At 50.3% G+C, this 25,849-nt stretch overlaps 1 protein-coding gene across 2 annotated transcripts in view; it reads right to left on the bottom strand.

Moving 5' to 3' along the window:
• Sdk2 (sidekick cell adhesion molecule 2) overlaps positions 1-25,849 on the bottom strand; it is a 284,873-nt gene that overhangs the window by 75,548 nt on the left and 183,476 nt on the right. For both annotated transcript variants that reach the window (XM_042283063.2, XM_006970439.4), the window contains exons 6-16: positions 22,374-22,485; positions 20,605-20,795; positions 20,370-20,453; positions 17,498-17,692; positions 16,758-16,874; positions 15,829-15,996; positions 14,876-14,978; positions 6,671-6,847; positions 4,112-4,248; positions 2,998-3,145; positions 525-665 (exon numbers count right to left, since the gene is read on the bottom strand). In XM_042283063.2, the coding sequence (XP_042138997.1) occupies positions 525-665; positions 2,998-3,145; positions 4,112-4,248; positions 6,671-6,847; positions 14,876-14,978; positions 15,829-15,996; positions 16,758-16,874; positions 17,498-17,692; positions 20,370-20,453; positions 20,605-20,795; positions 22,374-22,485 (1,573 nt within the window). The remainder of the gene's footprint in view (positions 1-524; positions 666-2,997; positions 3,146-4,111; positions 4,249-6,670; positions 6,848-14,875; positions 14,979-15,828; positions 15,997-16,757; positions 16,875-17,497; positions 17,693-20,369; positions 20,454-20,604; positions 20,796-22,373; positions 22,486-25,849) is intronic.

Here is a 25,849-nt window from a genome sequence, read left to right on the forward strand (position 1 = left end):
AATTACAAACAGAAATTGCAAAAAGAAAGATCTCATAACATTTTAAATCAGTTTGTGATTTTACATCGAGACCCACTCATAGCTAGCCTTGCCACATGTGTCTGTGATCTGGACATACCTGTGGTCTGGACACACCTTATTCTAAAGGCAGGCCTGCAGCAGCAGAACATTACGAGTCGTGTGGGAGGCTGGCTGCTGGCATCGTTCTCTCTTTCTTCCTGTCTGCTCCCACATCAGCCCTGTCCTATGGCAGCACTGGCTGCCCTGCAGCCTTGAAGGAATTAAATTGTGTCCTTGTTCACCCATTCCTACTAGCTTTCAAGGCTATCCCTGTTGTCCATTCCTCTGCAATTTTGGTGTGAAACCTTCTTGTCACAGTGTGGGCATTTCTCACCACCCGGTCTTTGTTCATCGGCCCGGATGGACCATGAACTTGTACTGTTTTCTAATCTACTCTCACCTCCCATCCCCCTCAGGGTAGGGTGTCCCCCCCCCCCCCCCCGGGCCCTAGAGTGGGCCTGTACCTGATGATGTAACCCTTGAGGATTCCATTCTGGTGGCTCTCGGGAGGTGGTTGCCACTGGATCATGATGGACTGGTTGGTCCGGCCGCTGGCAATAACGTTCTGTGGAGGGGCCGTGGGGGGCTCCTCAGGGAGGGAAACCCTGGAGCAAAGACACAGCAAGTGTGGTTGACCCTTACCCCATCTCTACCCCATCGACACAGGCGTGTGATAGGTGGCAAAGAGGCTGGTCATACTACCTACTGTCCAGGGGTAGTTCTGTACCCTTGCTGTGTGCTTTTGGGCAGCTCAGTTAATGTCTCTTTGTGAATTTTTTTTTTTTTTTTTTTTTTTTTGGAGACAGGGTCTTGCTTTGCAGTCCAGGGTGGCCTTGAACTTGTAACCCTCCTCCTTCAGCCTCGTGAGTGTGGGATTACAGGCACATGCTATTGTTTTAGGAATAGGGCACCAGCAGCTCCCCACAGGCTTTGGTGGTGGGCCTTACCTAGCCCCCCTTGCTGGGTGAGCAGAGCCCCAGGATAGGTGGGTGGCGATGGTTCAGGGCAGGAGGCCCAGCCTGGAGCCTGCCTTCTGTAAACCAAGCACCACATTTCTTTCTGTGGCACGGCTGGGGAACACAGTGTTCCGCCCAAGTGTATTTTTCACACCACTGACACTTGTCCATTAAAAACAAAAGTTAATTATTTTTGATGGATGTCTTTCCCTTTTTTGTTTATTTTTTATGTTTTCGTTCTCTGATGGATAGCTTCCCAAACAGTCCTGTCTGCTTCCAGCTTTTGAAGTGAGGGTGTTTTAACCTTTCCCATGGTGACTCAGGCTATTAGCACAGAAATTCCCGACGAGTACGGATGGGTGCATAGCACAGCCACAGGCAGAGCAGAGTGGGAGGGGCTCCTGGCACTGAGTCTTCCCTGCTGGGATTGTGAGACTTCTCAGGGGCTGAGCCACTGCCTGTCCAGTGTACCACCCGGGGGCCAAATCCAGCTGGGCACATAGTAAATGCTCAGTGAGTAGCTGTGTGTGTGTGTGCCACAGCACACCCACGGAGGTCAGAGGACACATGGGCCCTGGGGGTTGAACTCTCAGCCCATCAGGTTTGGCAGCGGACACTTTTACCTGCTGAGCTTTCTCACTAGCCCGCTTTGTTTTTTTGAGAGAGGGTTTCTCTGTGTAGCCCTGGCTGTCCTGGAACTCACTCTGTAGACCAGGCTGGCCTTGAACTCAGAGACCTGCCTGCTTCTGCCCCTCAAGTGCTGGGATTAAAGGCGTGTGCCACCATGCCTGGCCTTCCTCCACTTTTTTTTTGAGACCTGGTCTCTCACTGATGTAGTGGGTAGCCATTCCAGCTTGGTTCTGGAAGTTCCAACCCCCTTTGAGACTCTGGCAACTGTCACGCCTACGAGGCGGGGCGAGGGGAGGCGCCTGGCCAGGCTACTTCCAGAACCAAGCTGGAATGGCTACCCACTACACACTGACTTCCAGTTTGCTGTTTCAGCTAGGCTGGCTGGCCAGAGAGCCCCAGGATCTGCCCATCTCTGCCTCTTCAGCACTAGGATTACAGGCACGTGCTACCATGCCCAGATTTCCTGCAGTTCCTGAGGATCACAGCTCAGGGCCTCACACCTGTGCAGCAAATACTTCACCCACCCAGTCATCTTCCAAGCCGCATTGCTGGTTTTTTTTTTTTGGGGGGGGGGACAGATGGACAGGGTCTTACTCTGTAGCTTAGATGGCCTGGAACTTGATTTATGGCCCAAGCTAAGCTTTAACTCATGATTCTTCTCCACCTCCCAAACACGAGGATTACAGACCCATGCCACTTCATCCAACTTGGAAGGCATCTTCTGAAGATCCAAGTGTACGGTTTTGGTGCATATACTGTGTCACGGTCATTCTGACTTCTTAAATGACATCTGCTTTCCCATTGGAAGCGGCTGCTTCTCACAGAAGGCAAGCCAGGCGGGGTCTAGCCTCTACATAACTGTGCTAACTGTGAGAGGCTTTGATGTGGACTGCCTATTGGTTCCTGGTGTCCATCATCTTGTAAGAGCTTTGCTAGGATGCCCACAGGGTCTGGCATCAGGTTTGGGATTGGACATGGACCCTGAAGAGCCCCTCTTCTCTGTGGACCTTCTTGTCTCTTGAACCATGATGGAAGCCCGTGAGACCGGGTAGAATCAGGGAAGTCTTTGAACTTGCCAAGCTCATGGCCACAGGAATGACCCCAGCTTGTTCATGCTTATCATGGACCACACTGTACCCACAATACTTTTCATCTCCTTTAAGCCTCACGCCTCCCCTGGGAAACAAGTCAGACATATCATTGCCCCATTCTACAGAGTGGGAGACTGGGGCCTCAGGTAGGCAGAGACACCGACCCAGACCCACCCTGTGACTTGCCCCATGTGTCACCCTGGTTTGGTGGCAGGCAGGTGGAGTCTCACTGCGGGGGGGGGGACACTTGTGCCCCTCACCTTTCTGTGTCCTTGCTGAACTGTCCTTTGCCCACATCATTGACAGCGCAGAGGCGGAACTGGTAGGAACGAGCGGGAACCAGCCCTTTGACCATCACTGAGGTAGCTTCTGGGTCCACACTGGCAAGGAGAATGGTCCACGGAGCATCTGCAGACACATGGGGTTGGGGTAGAGGGGGGCATTGTGCAGGTGGGCTATGAGATATGTTCCTTTTTTAAAAACATTAATTTTCAAATTTATTTCCTTTTGTGTATACATGTGTATGTCTATGGGTATGCATGTGCCATGGTGTCATTTGGAGGTCAGAGGGCAACTTGAGGGAGGGGGTTCTCTCCCACCATGTGGATCCCAAGGACTCAACTCAGGTCATCAGGCTTGGCAGCAGATGCTTTTACTGGTTGAGCCTTCTCGTCAGCCAGTGATGGGATGGATTTTACCCTTCACTCCCAGTCCTTTCTTTTGGGTTGGCAGGAGAGCGAGTGTCTCCCTAACTTGGTCCAGTATAGGTCACCATGTCAGCTTTTTTGGGCCCCATTAGCCCATGTGACCCAGGGGTTGGAGGGAGCTGGGAGGAAGTGGAAGCAGGGGTTCATGGGAATTGAGATGCTTCTTCCCCTTGAATCCATGAGCTCCAGAAAAGCTGCACTAAGGATATCATTCAAATTGCATTGGCTAACACTGAAGTTCACAGTGGGAGACTTGTGAGAACAACAGCTGCTGTCTTTGAGGCTGCCCCTGGGCCAGGTCTTACACAAGACCTTCTCCCTACATTGCTGAAAGCCCAGGTTGGCTTTGAACTCATGATTCTCCTGCTTTGGCTTCCCAAGTGCTGGGGCTACAGGCTATAGTCCTATGCTAGGATCCCCCATGCAAGTCTTGTTGGGAAGTCATAATAACCCGCCAGCTGTTTTGGGGTCGCTCATGGTCCTGGAAGTAAGACCATTCATTGCTCCTTTTACATGTGAGGAAGAGATGGCTGCCCAGGGGGGAGATCTCAGAGACCCAAGAAGTGTATGACGGGGGCTGGCTGACTCGCACACGTGACCTTCTGGCTCATGTGCCCCTTTGCCCAGGTTGTGGGGGGCATGGGAAGGTGATAGTGGGGAACCTTACTGTTTTCTGACATCTCCAAGATGTAGCGCATCAGGGGACTGTTGCCATCGAAGGGTTTGGCCCAGGTCAGGTTGATGGCGCGCCTCTCCACGGTGCTGAGTGTTGCCACAGGGTGCTCAGGGGCATGGGGAAGCTGCCTGGAGGAGAGAGATGTGTGGAGGGCCCATCCCGAGTGCTATGCTCTGCCATCAGCAGACACCAACACCGCAGATTCAGTGATTCATGTTTCCACGACACTGGGTACATGACACTGTGTGTGTTATGGAATGCTGCCCTTCATGCTAAACTGATCTTCAATTTGCTAAATAGAAGAGGATGACCTTGAACTTCTAATCTTCCTCTCTCCACCTTCCAAATGCTTAGATTATAGGCATTTGCTGCCTAGCAGCCATTACCACCTTCATCTAAGTAGCTGTGATTACCCACAGAGGGCCCTCAACAAGATCACCATATGGAAACCTACTACTGTAGAACCTTCCTAAAATATGTATACTCATAGGCATATATAAAAGGAGTTCAGGGGCTGGAGAGATGGCTCAGAGGTTAAGAGCACTGGCTGCTCTCCCAGAGATCCTGAGTTCAATTCCCAGCAACCACATGGTGGCTCACAACCGTCTACAATGGGATCTGGTGCCCTCGTCTGGTGTGCAGACAGAACACTGTATCCATAATAAATAAATAAATATTTAAAAAAAATATAAGGAGTTCAGACAGAGTTACTCTCTAATAGGGGCATAATGACTTTCCTAGATACCAGCCTATAATTTTATGAGCTATCCAATAAAGAAGACCAGTGTCATGTATGGGGTATCTGTTTTTCAAGTTGTTGGTTGGTGGGGTCCCATAATTGTCTCTCCAACACTATAGGCGGTTGCTACTGCTCTTGGTTACCTTCCAGAGCTTGCTGGTAAGACCTTACTGCTGAAGATGCCATATACTAGTGTCACAGGACATGGAGAAATCAAGCTGGTACCAACCTGAAGCTTCATCCCTACTGCCTTGCCTTTATATTTCTTGAAGGTTTAATACATGCTACTGGGGGAGAAAAGTCATCCTCAGTCCCACCCAGCTGTGAATCCTGTAAGCTACAGTAACAACTGGTCTGGCAAGCTACACTCACTGGTGCATCAGCGGCACAAACGTCATGGGGGTAACCAGCCACTCTCTGCTTGGATTCAAGGCCTGCCTCACAAGATGGAATTCAGGTCAGATGACATTAAATGGGCCTAAAGCCTATGGTCATAGGGGAGACTCTAACACCATCATTGTCCTAAGTAGAGATAGAAAGTAACTGCCTCCTAAGTTTTTATCCTTCTACTTTTTGATTAGGGCATCTTTCAGTCCTCTCCGGAGAAGCTGTTCCCTGCAGTAAAGGGTGACAAATACAGAGACCCATGGCTGGTCAATGTGCAGAGGGAGAGATTGTGAAGTACTCAGCTATAAATGACACATCTACATCACCCCCCCCCCCACACACACACCAGGGCTTAGCGATCATCTCGGGAGAAGGGGTAGAGAGACCGTAAGAGTCAGAGGAAGTGAACATCTACACAGAAACTGTTTGCTGGGTGAACTGCACACACGAACCCACAGTGGCTGTGGCTGTATGCTCCAGACCGAATCAACCACAGTCTTCGCATGGAAGCGGGGAGGGCTCAGGAGTCCTGCCCATAGCTAACAATCTGGCTGGAAATGGCCGGCTGAGAAAGAATCCATTTCCTTTAGGGATGTGATCCCAGAAAAGCTCTCCACGCTCTGGTAGATGGTTCTCCACCCATGCCCATACAGGCAGCATCAGTGAACTCAGTGGGTTTTAAAACCAAGTACATGAAGTGGAGAGGGCGACGTGGTGGGGGTGTGGGGAGGAGTTAGGGTAGATTTGATCAAAATATATAACATGCATGTATGAAATTCTCAAACAGTAAAAACAAAGATTGCCTATCGATGTTTCCTCATGGGAGGGGGTGGGGAGCTTGGTCATTAGACTGTCATCTGAGAGTCCCACCAATCCCTCTCGCCCTTCATCCCCAGGAAGGCATGTGGCATGTAATCCTGTTCTAGCTGCATGTGCTCTCAAGTGGGGTGAGTGCAAATACAGGGCAGAAGGCTAACTGAAGAGGGAACTCCATCTGTGCACCTCCGAGGAAGTCACCATCCATACTGGAGTGGGACAGCTCCACTTGGTGATACAGCTGCCTTGGGGTCCCCCCCACACACCTGCAAGTATGCCCAACAAACTCATTGGCACACCATGAGTGGCCAATGACATGGGTGGAACCATTCCTTTGCTGTCTTGGTGACCTATCTGGAGTGAGCAGACATTTGTACCTGCAGATTCTCCTCTCTGGAACTAGAGCCCCATTTAAGGCCTACACAGACTTCTGCTTCTCACAGGGTGTCCCTGAGCTGAGGGACAGGCCTAGCAGGATGCTCAGGAGGTATCTTAGGGAACGTGGGTGGGCCTAGTTGTAGACGTACATGGCTTTTGTCATGACTAGAGGAGCTGGTTGGCTCTGAATACCCCACTGCCCCCATTACCTGTGCCTCCTTTGTCCTTACCTGACTCGAAGGTGGGCGTTTCGCGAGTCATTGCCACCAGCTGAGAGCACCCGGCAGGTGTATGTGCCAATGTCCCCTGACCATGTCTGCGAGATGTGTAGGGAGCCGTTTCTGTCCAGACGGACCCGGGGATTGGTCTCCACAGCCAGGGTGGCCCCGTCCTTCTCCCACACATACCTATGGAGGGGGAGGACAGGCGGGTCAGTGAAAGGAGGTCGGAAAGTTTCCAGGGTGGGCCGCACCCAAGCCTCCTCCTGCAAAGAATGAGCCCAAAGCAGGCAGGAGGCCATTACAGGCCTCATATGTGTGGCCTCTGGGACTGGGTTTGTGGGCAGGGAGCAGGGCCTGGGAGGAGGCTGTTCCCTGGGGAGAGCCTGGAACTCCATCACTCCTGGGGCAGGTGCTGGGTCTAGGAGCACCATTCAAGCAGCAGGCCATTACTGGCCATTTACACCCTGGGTTCAGATCTGGGTCAAATTGTTGTTATTTTTGGCCAGAAGCCATCACAAAACAGCCCTGGGAAAGAGCCAGCCCGAGGAATTCCTCTGAAGATGTTAAAAGATTACGGCTGGAGAAGGAATCAAAGTTTCCGAGTCGACTACATTTTGGAATTAGTTCTATGAGGGGAATCATTAGATCGATGCATCACTGTGACAAATTGACTTTAGTGTCCAAAAAAAAAAAAAAAATCACTTTAGCTGTGGCCAGTCGGAACGAAGGGAGACTTGAGAGATGACATCCACACTGGTGCATGACAGTACAAAATACCTCCTCTAGAGTTGTTAGGGAGAAAACACAGCCATTATCACCGTCATGGACAGACTCCAAGAACCAGCTCCGTGGAGGTGGCATGCACAGTGAGTGCCCTGCAGGGAAGGGGGCTGTAGTCCTTAAAAGGGCTCCAAAAGGGCAAGATGTCCCCTGGGGACAGAAGTGGGTCAGCCTCAGGGTTCTAAAGTTATCTGAAGTTCAGAGAAGGAAAGACTGTCAATGAGAGCATGTCTGTGATATTTTAACCCTGAGTTTAAATAGAAAAGTCAACAGAGGCGTTAACTACCGGCAAGAAAAAAAAACAAAAACAAAACCACAAACAAACAAGGAAAAGAAGGACATGGAAAGGAAAGATTTTTCAGTACTGGGAGCCTGGGATCAACATTAGAACATAAATCTCTATTTCTAGATTCTTCTCCTATGCCCTGCTGGTGGACTGCAGGGATACTGTGTCCTGGAGTTAGAAGCTCAGGCCCAAGGCTGCCCCTGCCACCAGCAGCTTGTGATGTGATCTTGGGTAGGTTTATTTAACTGTCTGTGACTCAGCCATCTGTAGCACGCGGAACCCACTTACTTCATACAGATTATAAAGACTGTAGAGCCAATATGGAATACTTTGGGGAGTACCAAACACAGCAAATGGTCAGTGAAAGTCAGCCATTGATGTTTTCATCAAAGAATATTTATATGAATGATTTCTAGTTATCACTCTATCCATTCACACATCTATTTACCTACCACTTGCCTATCTAGGTTTCCATCCATCCACTCATCTATGTATAGGAGCTTTTATTCACCCACCCACATACCTACCTTTGAGTTTCCAAACACTCATCAAGCCACACATCCATCCATCCATCCATCCATCCATCCATCCATCCATCCATCCATCCACCCATCCATCCATCCACCCATCCATCCATCCTTCCATCCACCCATCCATCCATCCTTCCATCCACCCATCATCCATTCACTTACCCATCTAAGAATCCATCCACCCATCATTCATCCACCACCCAGCCACATTTCCATACATCCTGTTGTTGAAACTGTCTTTTCTCAGCAAAGCATCACACACTCTTGTCATGTGGTACCGCTAAACCATACATTAAAACCTACAAACAAGCAGATGCAGGGTGTTAGGATCAGTCCCCGTGTCACTTCACTGACTTGCTAGTGCTGGACATACTATTACCTCCTTTTCCGCTATTGCAGTTAGTAATGTGATGAACACCCTCATCGAAAAATGTTTACCTGCACTCCACTTCTTCAAAGATAAATGATCAGCAGTGAAACTGCCAAGTTAATTTTAGAGGCTTTTAATATATGCCTAGGAATGGACAATAGCAGTCACTTCCCATTCATCCTGTTACCCAGAAAAGAATCATCCTTGCTAGTGTTCGTGGAATGAGCAGGCTTTTCCTTAAAAGCAGATCTATTTGCAGAGAGTTACTGCTGCTTAAGAGACACCCATGGCAAGCAGACGCTCTTTGCTTTAGGACATGATGCTCCAGGGAACATATGTCCCTGCCTGGGAAGTATTGTGTTACTAAACTCAAATCTAATTAATAGGTACTTGATTTGAATTAGAAACACAAAGGATAGAAGCATAGGTTAGCAGCACAAGATAGTATGTAGCCAAATCCAGAATGGAGATATTCTAGAGGGGGTCAGTGAGCTATGGCCCATTACATGCTTATATATCTAAAGTTTTAAAAATGAAACAAAGATTTATTATTTTTATTCTGTGCATCTGTGTGTTTGCTTGAATGCATGTTTATGTGTTGTGTGTGTGTGTGTGTGTGTGTGTGTGCGCGCACACACACACGTACACATCTGTTTGTGGAGCAGAGAAGAGTATTGGGTGCCCTGCAACTGGAGTTACAGACAATTGTGGGCTGCCATATAGATGCTGGGCATCAAACTCAGGTCCTCTGCAAGGGCAGTGACTGCTGAGCCACTTCTCCAGCCCCTGTATAAAGAAGTTTTACTGTGACATGGCCAAGCCCATTTGTGGACATATTACAGATAGAGTTGAGTAGTGGTGACAGACAACGTGGCTCTCAAAGCTGAACCATTTACTTCTGGTCCTTTATAGAAATGGTTTATTGACCTCTGCGTTATAAAATCTGGTTTCTGCAATGACTCAATGACATAAAACCAAAATAAAAACAGAGCCGGGGAGATGGTCCGGTGGGCAAAGGTGCTTGCTGACCGTCAGATGACTCAGAACTCACATGGTGGGGAGAGAGAACTCACTGTCATTGACCTCCACACGCATGCATGCCCACACAATAAAAAAACGTAAAAATCCCCTCCCACCAATGACCAACAAGAATAAAACAAAAGGAAAGGTCCTTTCAACAGATGATTCTGGCGCCACTGGACGTCACATGCAGAATAGATGTAGCTGTAGTCATAAGCCTCATGCCTGTTACAAAAATTAATTCAAAATTGGTCCCAAATCTAAATGTATAATGCAGAATCCCCCAACTGCTAGGAGATAATGTAAAATCTACACGGCCCCGCCCTTGGTGCTAGCTCCATATACTACACTGAAGGCCTTATCCCTGGGAGAAAGGATTGATAAGTTGGACTCTGTCAAAATTAAAATTTTCTGCTCTTCCACAGATATTGCCAAGAGAATAAAAAGAGAAGGCACAGACTGGGAGAAAATGTTTGCATAACAAATATCTGATAAGGCACTGTTATCCAAAATATACAGAGACTTCTTAAAACTCAACCGTAAGAAAACAAATGCCTGATTAAAAACTAGGCTGAAGTCCTTGACAGACACCTCCTCGATGAAGACACACACAGAAGGAGACAGAAATGAGATGTTCTCCTCCTAGGTCATGGAGAAACGCAAATTAGAGCAGCCGATGGGCTGGACAGATGGCTCAGCAGTTGAGAGTGGATACAGCTGTTGTAGAGGACTGGAGTTCCATTCCCAGTACCATGTCAGGAGGCTCACAATCGCCTGTAACTCCAGCTCCAAAGAATCTGACGGCCTCTTCTGGACTCCATTGGAACTGCATTCACAGGCACATATCCCCACACAGACACACAGACATATGCACATAATTTTAAAAAAAACCCACTTCAGAACAGCAACAAGAACCACACCATAACTAAAAGAATGGCCAACATCAATCACCCAGTGCTTGCCAGGGGAATACTCACTCCTCCAAGATGTGTCCCACCCCTCTGGAAGACAGCTGGGAACTTACCCCCCTACACACACCTTTTCACAGGTTCTCATTATGTAGCCCTGGATGGCCTGAAACTTGTTCTGTGGACCAGGCTGGCCTCTAGCTCACAGAGATCTGCTTGCCTGTGCCTGTGCCACCTGAGTCCTGGGATTAAAGATGTGTGCTGTCAATCCTGGCTTGGGTGTTTTCTTATGAAAGTAAATAAAACCTATACTTAGCCAGGCATGGTGCTCATGTCTGTAATCTTAGCACTTGGGAAGGTGAAGCAGGAGAATGACTACAAGTTTCAGCCCACCTTGGGCTACATAACAAGACCCTATCTCAAAAGCTATGTGTGTGTGTGTGTGTGTGAGCGCGCGCGTGCGTGTGCGCATGTACACAGACACACACACACCTCTCTACCCAAATCACACTCTTAGCATTATTTTCCACAAATCAAAGTTGAAATAAATAAAAATTAAATAACCTCCAAGTCTCTTCAAGTCATTAGGGTAGACAATTTCCAGACTAATCTAGTTATACAACTGGCTGCCAAATCGTGTGGCCAGTGGTCCTTCAGGGACCCTCTTGGCTCTAGGTCACAATAGATAATCCTGAGCAAATCAAAGATGTGTCAGCAATTTGGATCCTGGGATGCTCATAATGAGATTTCTCCATATTAGCAAAAATTTAGAAATAATAAAAAAAATGCAGTCACTGTGAACTTGTAAACTATGTTTCACTCACACAATGGACTCCAAGCAATCCTGTAATTGAGTTGATGCAAAAATATTTATTGACATGGCACACGGGCACAGTAGGTCCTTAAGGGAAAAAGATTAGAGAACAGAAAATGTCTGGCTTCCTTAATGGAACTCAAATATCATTATGGATGGTGTCTAATTAAGGGGAACAGTTAGCTTGTGTTTTTCTCATCTTATTTTTTTTTTTGCTGATCTGCATTTTCCTCCTAAAATGTAATTGATTCATTACATAGTAAAAGTAAAAAAAAATATTAATAGCAATGTCTCATGTGTATTGTTCAGGTTCCGTCTAGATCTGGACTCAGACACTGAATAGATTCTTCTAGAATGGCTTTAGAGACATTCCATGCTGGCAGCTGGCAGCTAGCTGTCTGGGCCTCATCCCTGGGGCCCAGCTTTGTCTTGACAACACATCACTTGGGATTTGAGCGACCAAGGCTTGAATGTGATCGGTTGGTTTACCCCTTTCTAGCCTGCTCAGGGGACCCCATTGTGCTTTGTAGCTAGAATACTCTGTTTCTGGAAAAAATACCAGAATCACTGGAGAGCTGTAAAAATGCTGAGATCTGCCCTCCCCACCTATTTATCTCAAGGCTGCAGAGGGCAGCAGGAGCCTCCCCCGCCCAAGGGACACAGACTGGGAGTAGAGACGAAGAGCTAGCCTTGGGCATCCACTCTGCCAATTTGCAGAGGTGGGGGTGTGGTGAGAGCTCACTCCTTTCTCCTCTCATCTTAAGAAGAATGTGTGACATGACTACGTCATCCTCAGGTGCAGATGACTTCTAGGAAAGTGCCAGCAGGGATTTCCTGTTTGTAGGTTACTGGGAAACCCAGAGAGTGGGTCTGTAGAAGCATGGGTACTCCAGGTTCTATTCCATTAGGAACCACCCAGAAGAGTAATAAAATGAACTGGTCTTTCTGAAATAGAAATAAGTGACATTTTTAAATTTAAATTTAATTTTTTAAATAAGTGACATTTTAATATATAAATATCAACAAAGGGGCTGGGCAGATGGCTTGGTGGACATAGTACTTGCTATGCAAACATGAGTTTGGCTCCCTAGGACCATGTAAAAAGCTGGGTAAGGCTGTGCATGTGTGTTATCTCAGTGTTGGGGCATGGAGATCTCTGGCGCTCACTGGCATGCTGACCTGGCAAAGCTGGAGCTCTGGGTTTAATGGGAGATGCTTAGAGACTGATAGAGAGCGATGCCTGATGTCTACCTCTGGTCTGCATGCCCATGCATGTACACACACACACACACACACACACACACACACACACACACACACACGTACGTGTGTGCACACGCACACACACACACACAAACACAGAGATACATACGCACTTGCATGCACACACACATATTCACACACATTCATACACATTCATATACACACATATACACATGTGCATACACACAGGCATATATGCACTCACATGCACACACACACACACACACACACACACACACACACACACACACACACTGGAACCAGTTGCTGAGTCCACACAGTGGTTACTCAGGGTCTTTAACTAGTAGACACAGAAAGGACACTGCCATGTTATGCCAGAGTGTGAGTCACACTGGCATGGATGTGGGTCTTCTTTGAGGACATGTTCACAGTTGCTTTATTAACTTTTTTTTTCTTTTAGAGGAAAATCTGATAAAGTCATGACTAAGGATCCTAAGATTGATCTGTCTACATTCTGACTAGCTCTATGTGATCTCAGGCTCACGGTTGTGTTCGTGCTGACATGCAATAATGCTCCAAAAATCCATGCTGACCACTCCACGAGGCATCTCTCAGCCTGAGTGGGCACCGTGTTCTCTAAGGATCTAGCTGGGCCTGGTGCCCTGCAATCCTGGCGCCTCAGAACTCGACTATCCTGTGACTGACTCTGCACCGGTCCTCTGCCCAGTGACCACCAGGTGGCACCCCAGGACGCAGTTGTGAGGCTCAGGGAGGCCATGTCTGCGGGAGGCAGGAGTGCCCACCCCTCCTGGCCTCCATGCCAATTGCGTGAGTATTACTGCTCATTAGCTGGACAGCAACATGCTAGAATCTTCTAAAGAAGCAGTTATGCTGACTCCCCAGCCTTCTGGAGCTCTCGGGAGAGCACAGAGGGGCACCACACAGCCCTCCTGGTTGTAGATCCCAGTCTTCTTACGGTTTGGGGGTACACTGGGTGTCCTTGTTCAAGTCCGGGTATTTGGAAACCTGGGTACACAGATGACTTTCTCAGCCTCTATAGTGGCTTCCAGAGCCACACTGAACTTTTGAGGGATCAGGTATCTTGAGGTTCAAGGTCCTGGCTCTCCCATAGTGGGGAGGGGGTGACTTCAGTTTAGGTATTTTCCTTACAAGCCTTCTTCCCTGGTCATCCCCTGGGGTCGCTTTCTGCCCTATGCCTATGCCCACCTCTTTATCATCATCTTCTTCTTTAAAATTTTTTTATTTTATGTACATTGGTGTTTTGCCTACATGTATGTCTGTGTGAGGGTGTCGGGTCCCCTGGAGATAGAATTATAGGCAGTTGTAAGTTGCCATGTGGGTGTTGGGAATTGAACCTGGGTCCTCTGGAAGAAGAGGCAGTGCTCTTAACCGCTGAGCCATCTCTCCAGCCCCCTCTTTGTCTTCTTAACCAGACCACTCTATGATGAATGCTAAAATAAGACACAAAGACCTTACAATAGGTGCTGAAACTGATTAGTTCACACGAGGTTAGTTGAGGGTCTGAAAAGCGGGGAGTGTGCACTTGGAGTCCTCCATCTCCTCATCTTAAATGCCTCTCTTTCCTTCCCTCCCTCCCTTGCTCCTCTTTTGCTGCTCCATGTGTGTAGTGTATGTGCACAATATGGGCAGGGTGTATATGCACATGTGTGTGTGTGCAGTGTATGTGCACAATATGGGCAGGGTGTATATGCACGTGTGTGTGTGTGCACAATATGGGCAGGGTGTGTACGCACATGCGTGTGTGAGTGTGTGGTGGCCAGAGGAGGGTGTCAGGTGACCTGGCTGTAGCACTCTTCCTTACTCCTTCGGAGCGTGTCTCTCCTGAACCCGGCACAGGCTGGAGCAAGCTCCAGCAGTCTTGCTCTGCCTCTCCACAGTGCTAAGGTTACAGGAACCCAGGCAGCCATGTTCTGCTTTTGACATATGTATGCAGCTGCACCCTACTTTTGGGGGCTGGGATTTGAACTCAGGTCTTTGGGCTCACACAGCAAGTGTTCTTAGCATGGAGTCATCTCCCAAGTCCTTCTCCATGTTCTACTTCTCTGCCTTCCGTTCTGTCAACACAGCACGGTCCCCAGATGCTCACTCAGCCTCTTCTTCGTCTCAGCCCCGTACCCAGTTCTGGGAATAGCCCCCAAGGCCTTACAGATGGCATTAGCTCCCGATGATGTCATCCTGACGTAAAAGCATCCACCCCCCCCATCCCACCCCCCACCCCCCTCCCACTTTGCCTGGAGTACCTGATAGTCACTCTAGGATCGTGGGTCACTCCACACACCATGGAGGCCTGGGTGCCCTTGATGACACTCTGGTCCTGGGGTGGCTTGGTGATGCGGGTCCGGGCTGTAAGACAAGGTAGACACAGTGCAGTGAGCAGGGATGTGGGGCTGGCACCCTAGTAGGCCCTGGCACAGGAGGGGCATTCCTCAGGTGATCTGGGGCTGTACCTCTGGATGTTGGGAGAGGATGAGGGATGACCTCATGTGTAGACAGGTGTGTAGACCATATAAAAGTCTCAGAAGAGTGGAGAGGACAAAGTGTCCCAGGGACACTGTGATTCTCAGAAGCCACAGACAGACATGGTGAGGCCTCAGAGTGCCGGGTAGGGAATGGAAACTGGAAGCTGAGAGTGATCAGGGCCACGAGGCCAGCTTGTTGGTGATAGACAGGGTCTAGCCATTCACCCCAGGCCCTAGGGCTTGGCCTGGACAGGTGCCCATACACCTGCATGTCTGGGGTACACACCCCAAGTGGAAGAGGCTTGAGACATCTGGGGACATCTCTCCAGGCTGAGACTGACAGTGGCAGGTGGCGTACTGAGCAGACAAGCTCACCTGAATGGGCCTCACCACCATGGCGCTAATGTCTCGAGTGCTTTCTCAGCAGCACGAGGGCAGTTAAGGGGCTCAGAGGGACATCGTCTGGCCCACAGAGCCAAAAATATTTACACTCTGGCTCTGTGTTGATTTCTGCCCTAAAATACACAAGACAGCTTTTTACAGTTCTCTGGACTCAGCCAAGCATGGCACAACCTCCCCATCCTGTGGCCTTGCTGGCAGAGCCGTCACCTTCCAGTTCTTGGCTTCCAAGTTAATTTGTCACCATCCCTGTGACAGGAAGAGCCTTGGCTGTGTCAGCAACGCAGTCTGAAAGTACAGATGCTGGCAGCCCGCCCCTGCGGATGGTCACTCACCCCATACGACCAGGTCTGCCGAGGCCTCGTCGACTCCCCGAGAGTTGGTGGCCAAACAGGTGTAGGTACCGGCGTCAGAGATGTGGGTTGGGCTAATGAGCAGGCTTCCAGACTCCAGCAGCGTGAAGCGAGGCAGCTGGACAGAGCCGCTTGCTAAGATGCGCTCCCCTGAGGTAACATAGGGATTGTTGGGGTGTCAGATGCAGTCTTGATACTGGCCCCAGATGTTCCACTTCTGGAAGGTCTCAGGTACCCACCCAACTCTGGAGATGTTAAATGGGTTGGGAACAGGCCTGAGCTGGGGCCTGGTGACAGGCTCAGGCTCACAGGGTCACCGGGTGGCAGGACCCTTTATAGGCCACCCTTTCTGCCACCCCTCCACCCACCGCCCTTCACCAGAGGAGGCCACGCTCTGTCTGTCATTGCTGCTAGCGTCAGCCAGCCATGGCCTGGGAGGCAGCTGCATTTGGGCTGGGAAGAGGAGGCAGGAGACAGGCTGACAAGGTGATGATGGGCAATCCTGCCACAGGACAGGATGCTTCTGGGGAGAGTCACCTTCAGGAGAGCTGAGGAGGAGAGGGATGGATGAGGGGTACAGCAGGACAGTGCAGGGGAGACGTGAAAGAGAGATAGAGATAACAGATTGACAGACAGACAGACAGACGGATAGACAGACAGATGGATAAAGATACTACCAGGTCAGGACAGACCTCTTACAGTGGGATGTAGGAGGTCTTGGGTCTGGCCTGGGAGAGACAAGAGACACAGGAAAACATAGAGTGATGTGGTTTGTGAAAGATGTGTGGCGCACTGTACAGCTTTTACAACTCTACACGGGGAACTCAATGTGCCTAGCTTCCGAAATTAGATTTGAAGATTCTCCTCCGACTGTCACATGGCTATGCCCTCTGAATGTTCATCCCATCTACCTTTCTGCCAAGTGATAGCAGGCCGTGGTGCTCCTGAGGTCTCACACGCCAGTACCACCGACATCCCGTCAATCACTGTACTGTCAAGGGGGCCCCTGGTGATATTAGGGGCGATGCCTGTAGAGGAAGACAGCAGGATCTGTTAGACACGTAGGAGGATCCCTGGTCAGGGCCCAGGAGCTCTGAACCCACAAAAAGACGGGCCCTCCCTTCTGCCCACTGGCCCTGGTGTTACAGGGCCTTCTGCAGGGAGGCATGTGAGAGGTTCAGAGGTACCTGTCAGGACAGTTCTGCCCTCTGGAACCTCAGGACCCCACTGAGGGGAAACTGAGGACCCAGAGGGCAGCTCACACCCTCAGTGACAAAGTCAGTAGGGCTTGACCTCTATTGAACATGCACTAGCTTGTCTAAGAATGAACAGCTGAGAGCTGCCTTTGTGCTGGGTCTCCAGAACCCTAGGTGACTCCTCGGACCTGAGGTCAGCAGACACAGCAATTGGAGCTGGCTTTTCTCCAGGGGCCTCAATGGCCCCAGGACCCCTGAAGAGGATCATGACGGGGCAGGGCTCCCTTTCCTCTGGCAAGATGCGGTGCTGAGAGACTTCACAAGCTGGTGCCATAGGGGATAGCCTCCTGGAATCCCACCATAGTTCAGTCCCACCCCACCATGCCCCTCAGCAGTGTGGAGGGGTACGGTGCCTCCTGGGGTGGCTCAGGGACAGCCCAGGGGAGGACACTTACTGGTGACGGCCAGGTAGGTGGAGGTCTGTGCCTCTCCAGCAGCGTTGTGGGCGAAGCACTGGAGCATGCCAGTGTCATCAGGCAGCAGGCCGCTGATCTGCAGGCCACCATCACTGCGCTGCTTGAAGCGCGTCAGCTTCTCCACCTCCACCAGCGCAGCATCCTTGTACCAGGTGATGGTGGGAGGTGGTACCCCTGCAGGAGGCCAGGGCCACCGTCAGCCAGAAGTCAGTGGGAGGGCCTATGGTGCTTTGCTTTCTAGAACCTTCTCATAGACATTGATTTTTATGGAGTACGTTCTTTGAAAAGTCTCAAGACTTTCAAGATAGAGTAGAGATTTTTTGGAAAAGGGAAATTTCCTAGAATCAGTTTTCCACAGAAATGTCTCACTGGGCAATTTTTAGAGGGGAGGTTCATTATTATTATTATTGTTTAAATTTTTATTTATTATTGTTGGGAGAGGGCATGCATGTGCCACTGCATGTATGTGGAGTTAGTTCTCTCCTTCCACCCTTATGTAGGTTCCAGGGTTTGAACCCAGAGTGTCAGGCTTTTTTGGCAAGCACCTTTGCCCAAAGAGACATCCTATCTGCTCTTATCATATTAAGAATTACTATTTAAATTGTGTGTGTGTGCATGTGTGTATGTGTGTATACATGTGTGCATGCATGTGTGTGCATGTGTGTGGGTGCCCAGAGGCATCCATTTCACCCACAGCTGGAGACAAAGGTGATAAGAATCCTGATGTGGATGCTGAGAACTGAACTCAGGTCCTCTGCCTAAGTAGTATGAGCTTTTAACCTCTTAGCCATCATCATCATCATCATCATCATTATTATTATTAAATGTATTTATTTTATGTGCAGGAGTAGTCTTCCTACATGTATGTGTGTGCATCATATGTGTCTTGTGCTCACAGGGTTCAGAAGAGGATATCTGGAATTATGGGTGCTTGTGAACTACCATGTATATGGGTGCTGGGAGTCGAACCTGGGTCCTCTGCAAAAGCAACAAGTGCTCCGAACTGCTAGCCATCTCTCCAGCCCCTATTGTTATTTTTGAGACAGAGGTTCACATATCCCAGGCTGGCCTTCAACTTTCTGTGTAGCAGAAGATGGCCTTGACTTTCTGATCCTCCTGCCTTGACCCCCCAAGGGCTAGTATTACAAAGGGTTTGTGCCACCATGCCTGGTTCATAGAGTGCTGGGGATTGAATCAGGGTTCTGCACATGCTACGAAAACACTACCAACTGAGCTAACTCTCCATCCCTGGCTTCTTCTTCATTGGCTTCTACATCATCATCATCATCATCATCATCATCATCATCATCATCATCATTATGTATTTTAGACAAGGTCCTGCTCTATAACCCAGGTTATCTTGGAACTCACTATAGCCCAGGCTAGCCTTGATCTCATGTCTATCTTCTTTCCTTCACCTCCTGAGCAGAGATGGCAGGTATGCAATGCTTGGCTCAGCCTTCTGTGTATTGTGCTAATCTCCAGGTGCAGTTCCCACCCCCCCTGACAATGGAGCCCAGGCGAAGAAGCAGGCAGAGGGTCCTTTATCCCATGGGAGGTCTCCAGAAGTCCCATCTCTTGTCTGCACACAGAGGAAGATGGATGTCTCAACCCTTGGCCTGGTTCTCTCTCCTTACAGATGTCTTTCGGCTCTCTCGTGCTCCCCTTCATCCTCCCTCTCTGACTCTGCTCAAACGACTTCCCCAGAGGCACCCTACACTCTCAAGAGGCAGCCACAGCTCTGCACCCGCCTCCCCTCCCCGCTTCCACCCTGCAGTCAGCCATCACCGTGTTTCATACATTGGATGACATCAATTCTTGGCTATTCATTGCAACACGATGGGGGATCAGGGTGTGGCTTCCAATCGACAGCATGTCATGATTTAATTGGCAGCCTTTTTTCTTTCTTAGTGGCACATAAAATAATGGGGCACCTCACAGCTCATGGCATTTTGAATGAGATGAAATAAGGCAGCTTTATTTGTTTATTGGTTTCTTCGTTTCTGTGCAAATATATAAGTTGGAAAACAGGAGGGATTTGGCTATGTGGTTCATCTGTGAACCCAGCCTGGCTTACTCCCCTTGGGTGGCCAAGAATGAACAACCCTGCTGAGATTATGCAACAGCAGTGTCCACCTGCCACCCCTCTGCTCCCACGGGCCCTCATCTCTGCCTCTGCCCAAGGGTCTCAGAAGACCTGCAGCTCTGTAAACTCCTCTACGCTACTGGGGCCATATCTCCTCCCTGGTTCAGGATTCTCTATTCTCTGGGCAGCCTGGAACTCACAGCAATCCTCCTGCCTCAGCTGCTGGATGCTAGGATGCTTCAGTCCCCATACTCCACACAACAGCACCTTTTTAATCCTCTATCCCCTGGCTGTAGCTGCCTTTGGGCTTGACTCTGTCAGGATGGGGCAGTAAGCATGGGAAACTGTAATGGAGGGTTAAGTAGGACCCGCAGGGGGAGAAGACCAAGCCAGGCAACCCCCACCTCCAATGGGCTGAGTGGATGACACTTGTTCAGGTGGGACACACCAGGTCTGTGGATGCTGGCAAAATGGTGATTCGGCATTGTCTACAACTCTCAAATTATGGGCAATTTGGGTCTGTCACCTGTCCTGAAATTACGGTAATTTGGGCTCATTTGTAACCCTGGAGTTACGTGGGTTGATTTGCAGCCTGAGATTACCGTAATTTGGCTGTTTGTTTCCTGGGTGCCAGTGCCTAGCCAGCCTGTCACTGCTTAGTGATGTGGTCTGGAGGAGGGAGGGGGGGCTTAGAGATGTCCTGACAGGGATGAGAGAGGCTGAAGGTCTGGGGTCCTTGTCCCCACACCCGTGCCTCTGTGTTACCTTTGGCTCGACAGGGGATGTCCACCACCTTCTCCATCTCTGCTGTGATGTGTCTCTCAGGCTCTTTGACAAACTGAGGTGGCTCTGTGGGGGGAAGGACCAGGAGACAGGATTAGAGGCTTATTGCTTTTGCATCCAGCCACTGTGGAGATGGCATCTGGCCACACTGCTGTGATCGCTCCCTGCCCCTCCCTTCTCCCACGGCAGAGGAGCCCCAACACGTGTCCTGACTTACCCAGCACCCAGAGGTAGGCTCCCCGGGTGACAGGGGCCACACTGCTACTGCGCAGCACAACCTCGCACTCATAGTAGCCGGCATCGCTGACCGTGGGGTTGGAGATGGTGAGCCTGCGGTTGAAATCACTGATACCGCTGGAGAGCAAGGCCCCATCTTTCTTCCAGACAATGTGCAGCTTGATCAGAGGCCTGCAGGGTAAGGGAAGCAGTTGCCCTCAGACAAGGGCTTCTGGAAGGACAATGGGGGTCAGGGCAAGTACGGGAAGGAACGGGATGGAGCTGGCTTTGGGGCTGCTAGCACTTTGCCACCCCCCCCCCCCCCCCCCCCGCAAAGAGTCAAGACAAGTTCTTAAAACACCTTGAGGCTCAGTTTCCCCATCTGTAGAATGGGGGCAGCTGTAGAGGCCGTGGGTGACAGGTGAGCCTGTCAGTCATGGATAATGCTCTCAACAGGGTTGGGACACAGTGGTAACTTCACGCACAGCTCTGGAAGAGACTGGCAGCTGGCCCAGCTTATTTGCTGAGCTCTCCCTGGGCACCACACCTTCCCTTCTTTGAATATGAGACTCGGGAGGAGTGGAGGTTGAGGGGAAATGATAAGGACAGATAGGACACAAGGGCAGACAGACAGACCCACTCTCACCTTTGAGAGGTAAGGAGCGTTTGGCTCCCTTCCCACCATCATGGGCCCCTGTACTCCAAACTCTAGGGATCTGGTTTGCTTGGACATTCCTTCCCAGCTCCTAGTGGTTCCTAAGGATGGAGCTCCCCAAGTAGAGTGGAACTAGCTGTTTGGGGGCACTCAGAATCTTCTAGAAAAGGATCTCCATGGGTATGTAAGTATGGAAAGCCCTGGTAGGTTCTTGGCTACAGGACTTCTCAAGGCTATTAATACACATCCTGGTCAAGTTTCCCACCCTCATGAAAAACTTGGGCTCTGTGAAATGTGCTCTCAGAAACACTGCTAAAAGGATCCAGCTTTCCTGGAATCCTCAGCTGGAGGGGGCCTTGGACCCTCAGTCTTACACCCTAGCCATAACATGACTTTACCTCCATAGAGTACCCAGGCAGGGCAGGCTGGGGTCAGCATTCTCCTTGCATGTCTTATGGTGAGGTGTGTGCCAGGTCACACTCACTTTATAGAGGAACAGACTGAGGCCCATTGTGGTGCAGGGAGCTGGGCCTCCAGGGAGCTGGCTTCAGTTCAGCACTGCTATTGGCCATGTGGGTGACTGTGTGTAGACTACCTGCTTTGCCTGGGCTGTAGGCTCTCAACACTCATGTTGGGGGAAAAAGAGGCCCTGTGGGAAACTCTTATCACACAGTCCTCTTAGGAGGCGGCTCAGGGACAGTCTAACACTCTCCTCTGTGAGGGACTGCAGAGACACAAGAGTACCTTACAGAGTCATGTGCCCACCCTGGGCGTCTTCTCCCTCACACACAGTCCCCTTCCATGAATCCCACATACAGAAGGGCTCTGCTCTGAGGGATCATCTTCCCTGCTCTGGACAGCTCTGTGTTAGGAGCACATCAATCCACCCTCTGGCCCCTAGCCTGGGCAAAATCTATTTTCCACCAATTCCCCATGGGCAGCTCTTTCCCCTGGGACATCCAAGAATAAGAAACCCTGTTGAGCATGCTCAAGAGTGCTCTGGATTTGCAGTGTCCACCCCCACCCCCACCCTCATCAGTCCTTATCCCTTCCTCAAAGACAACTGCTCCTGGCTACAGTTCTGGTTGGGAATCAGTCCCGCACGTGCCACCCACCTGGCATTGGCCACACACTCCATGGTCACCTCCGAGGTCCCAGCCACAACACTAGTGTTCTTGGGTGGGATGATGATGGTTGGTGCAATGGGGTCAGCAGGTCCCCCAACATCTGAGAAGAGGTCAAGCATTAGGAGGGTGGAGTCAGAAATTCCATCTCTGCCCGCCCACGTGGTGCACAGAGACTTCAGTACTCAGAGCACAGAGTAAGCTATATGGGAAGTCCCACAGCTGCACCTCTGGACAGACTGGGACTGTCCCCTTCCTCTGTTCACGAGTCTAAGTGTCAGGGGATTTTGGGGAGGTCCTCTGTTCTCAGAGGCCTGTAAGTCAACCATGCCCTTCCACTCACCGCTATCTTGTCCCACTACCCTCAGAATACTCCTTCCTGCCTAAGTTTACCTTACTGACCTACTTCATCATTCACCCTTGTGCCCTGCACCAGACCACACACTCTCCACACTGAACACAGCAGTGTTCCTCTCTGTCAGAGAACATGGTCCTCCAAGCAAAACAGCTGCCATTTTCCTCGGATCGGCTGCACCCGCCTGCAAGAGACCACTGGACTCACTCCCTCAGAGAAGGAAGTGGTGGGGAGGGTCTCTGGACCCTCTGCCAAGATTCTGGCTGCTCCTCCTAACCATCTGTATACAGTTAAGCCCTAATTTCAGGAGGCTTCAGGGTCAGGTGTGTTAGAGTCTACTCTGCAGGCTTGGGAAAATTAACCAAAAGAGGCTACAAGGCTATAGGGAAGCCAATACCATGCTGGGTGAAGGCGGTCCAATATGGCTGCTTTGGGGTCCCCAAGCTCCTGTCAATAAACCCTCATCTCTGTTCTCTAAGTAAGCCATTAGTTCCCTGGTACTGTGGTTTGAATGAGTGATGCCTTCTGTAGGCACATGTGTTTGGACACTTGGTCCTCAACTGGGGGTGCTTCTTGTCCAGTTATGGAAGTTTTAGGGGGTGCAGCCTTGCTGAAGGAAGTATGTCACTGAGGGTGGGCTTTGAGAGTTTACAGCCTTGCCCACCTTTCAGTTCGCTCTACTTAACGTCTGAGTGTAAAGAGTGATGATCTTTCAGCTCCCTGCTCCGGCTGCCTGCTGCCTTGCCTCCCTGCCATTATGGACTCTCCCTGTGAAACCATAAGTCAAAAGTGTTTTACCAGAGCAACAAAAAACAACTGGTCCACCTGGGGGAACTTTGGTGTAATTATACTCTGGCTTGTCATTGACGCCTTATAATAAAGGGGGAGACATTTACATCTCTCCTGGGGGAGAAATTCTCCCAGTAGTCTCCTCCCCTGGTTCAAGGCCACCCAGCAGCTGTGGATGTGGCTTCACTTGGGAACAGGGTCTTTGCAGATGTAACTGGTTCAGCCGAGATCACAGGATCGTATTGGGGCAGGCCCTCCATCCAATGCGAATGGCATCCTTCTGCACAGGAATCGGGGACTCCAGATACAAGACCAACAGGGGAGAGGCCGAGCAAAGGTGGAGTTACAGCCTGGAGCCAAGAAGGGAATGCCAAGGATGCCAGCTGCACGGAGTGGAGGAGGTTGTGGTGGTCCCTATGTCCCCTTGAGGGAGAATGGGGACCTACCGACCCCTTGGTTTCCGATTTTACCTCCAGACCCACCAGAAATCTGTTCTTATGCTAAGAAGCCTCCATGTGGTGGCATGTTGTTATGGTGACTACATGGGACCCGTCCAGGCGTTGGCACGGGGGCTGAGGTGGTGCTGGCCGTGGGCCCAACTGTGTCTCCTGATGGCTCATATGTTGGGGCCCTAATGCCCATATGATGGCTTTGGAGGTGCGTTTGTAGAAGCTGATGAGATTGGCTAGGGTTGTGAAGGTGTGACCACCGCCGTGGGATTAGTACCTCCAGTCTCTCTGTTCCCCGTTTTCTCTCCTCTCTCTCTATCTCTTATTTCTTTCCTCTTTCTTCTTCAGCTCTGTCACCTTTCCCTGTTGTATTAACTCCCTCTACCCCTTCCTTCTGTCTCTGTTTCTTTCCCCTCCCCCTTCCCCTTCCTCTCTTCTTCAGCCACAGGAGGACACAGTGAATGAGCCGACAATTAGTCCCAGTCAGGAATCATGTTCTCACGGGCTCTGCCATGCGACTCCCTGACCTTGGTCTCTAACTGCAGACCCGTGACAGTATGAATGGATGGAGCTTAAGGCTGGACACATGGCTTTGTCACGTCCCGCCCCGAGCTGATGCTTAGTCCTGGCAGCCACCATGTCGCCAGCACAGACCATGTACATTCTGGTCTGTAGGTGTGCAAACACGCTCTTGTGACTGATGAGCTTGTACACCCATCATCACTGTCCACCTTCAATGCACGATGAAAATGAAAGAGAGCTTCCGAGAGTGAAACCAAAGGCAAAGAAGCAGTCCTGCTGTGCAGACAGGGTGCTATCAAAGCCTTTCTGTGGACTCTAGGCCCTTCCAGAGGTGCCCGGCTCCTCTCTGTGGGTCAGCACAGGCCCAGCACTGCCTGTAGCCTCAGCATCCGCTCTGCACCTGTTCCCAGCTCTTAAAATACACTGAGAGAGGACTCTTTTTCTTGTGCAACAGATCTATCTAGTTGGCCCCCCTCCAGGACTCTTTAGAGGAAGCAGGCTGTGACCGCTTGCACAGGTGTGGGTGTGGGGGTACCCTCTGCGGGCCAGGAGGAGGGCGCACCAGATCCTCGCAGCCACGGTGAGCCACTGTGGCCAGCCCAGGCAGGTTTCCTAGCTGAGCTCTAGGCCTTGTTAGAAACAGCCAAGGAAGAATAGGAATAAAATGTAAAAATAAAGTAAAATGAAGGGGCAAGAAGGCAGCATATAAAGCAGAGTAATTGCAACAATATAAAGCCTCATGTAGGTGCCATAAAGTGCGATCGGATTGAAAGCTGCTGATATAGCTGAATCCATAAACGTGTGCTCTAAGTTGTTTATTACATGCCCGCGTGCAGGTACCATGCCCCAGATTAATGGGCCACACCGAGGAGACAGACTGTTAGAGTCCAAGCCGGGGCTGCTGGCCTGATAAACAGACAGCCTGGAGGAAGGCGAGGTACGGGGAGGTAGAGATTAAATAATGAGGACTGCTAGTGTGACACTGAGACCCCAGGAGCATGTGGCCAGGTCCAGGCAGCAGCCTACAGGGCTGGAGGGGAACCATGGTGGCTGAGGACTCCTGGTACAGGGAAAGGAGGATAGACCTGGGCCTAAGGCTTGCTCTGTCCCAGGTAGGGTGCGCACGTGTGTGTGTGTGTGTGTGTGTGTGTGTGTGTGTGTGTGTGTGTGTGTGAGAAAGAGAGAGAGAGAGAGAGAGAGAGAGAGAGAGAGAGAGAGAGAGAGAGAGAGAGAGAGAGAGACCTAGATAGGTTACTCTGTTCTACCCAGTCTCTGCTTTCTCGGGGATAAAGGGGGAATGAAAATCATTACCTGGAGCTTGGGACATAGCTCAATGGGTAGAGCATTTGCTT

The sequence above is a fragment of the Peromyscus maniculatus genome, chromosome 8 (assembly GCF_049852395.1).
Source record: "Peromyscus maniculatus bairdii isolate BWxNUB_F1_BW_parent chromosome 8, HU_Pman_BW_mat_3.1, whole genome shotgun sequence".
NCBI lineage: Eukaryota > Metazoa > Chordata > Mammalia > Rodentia > Cricetidae > Peromyscus > Peromyscus maniculatus.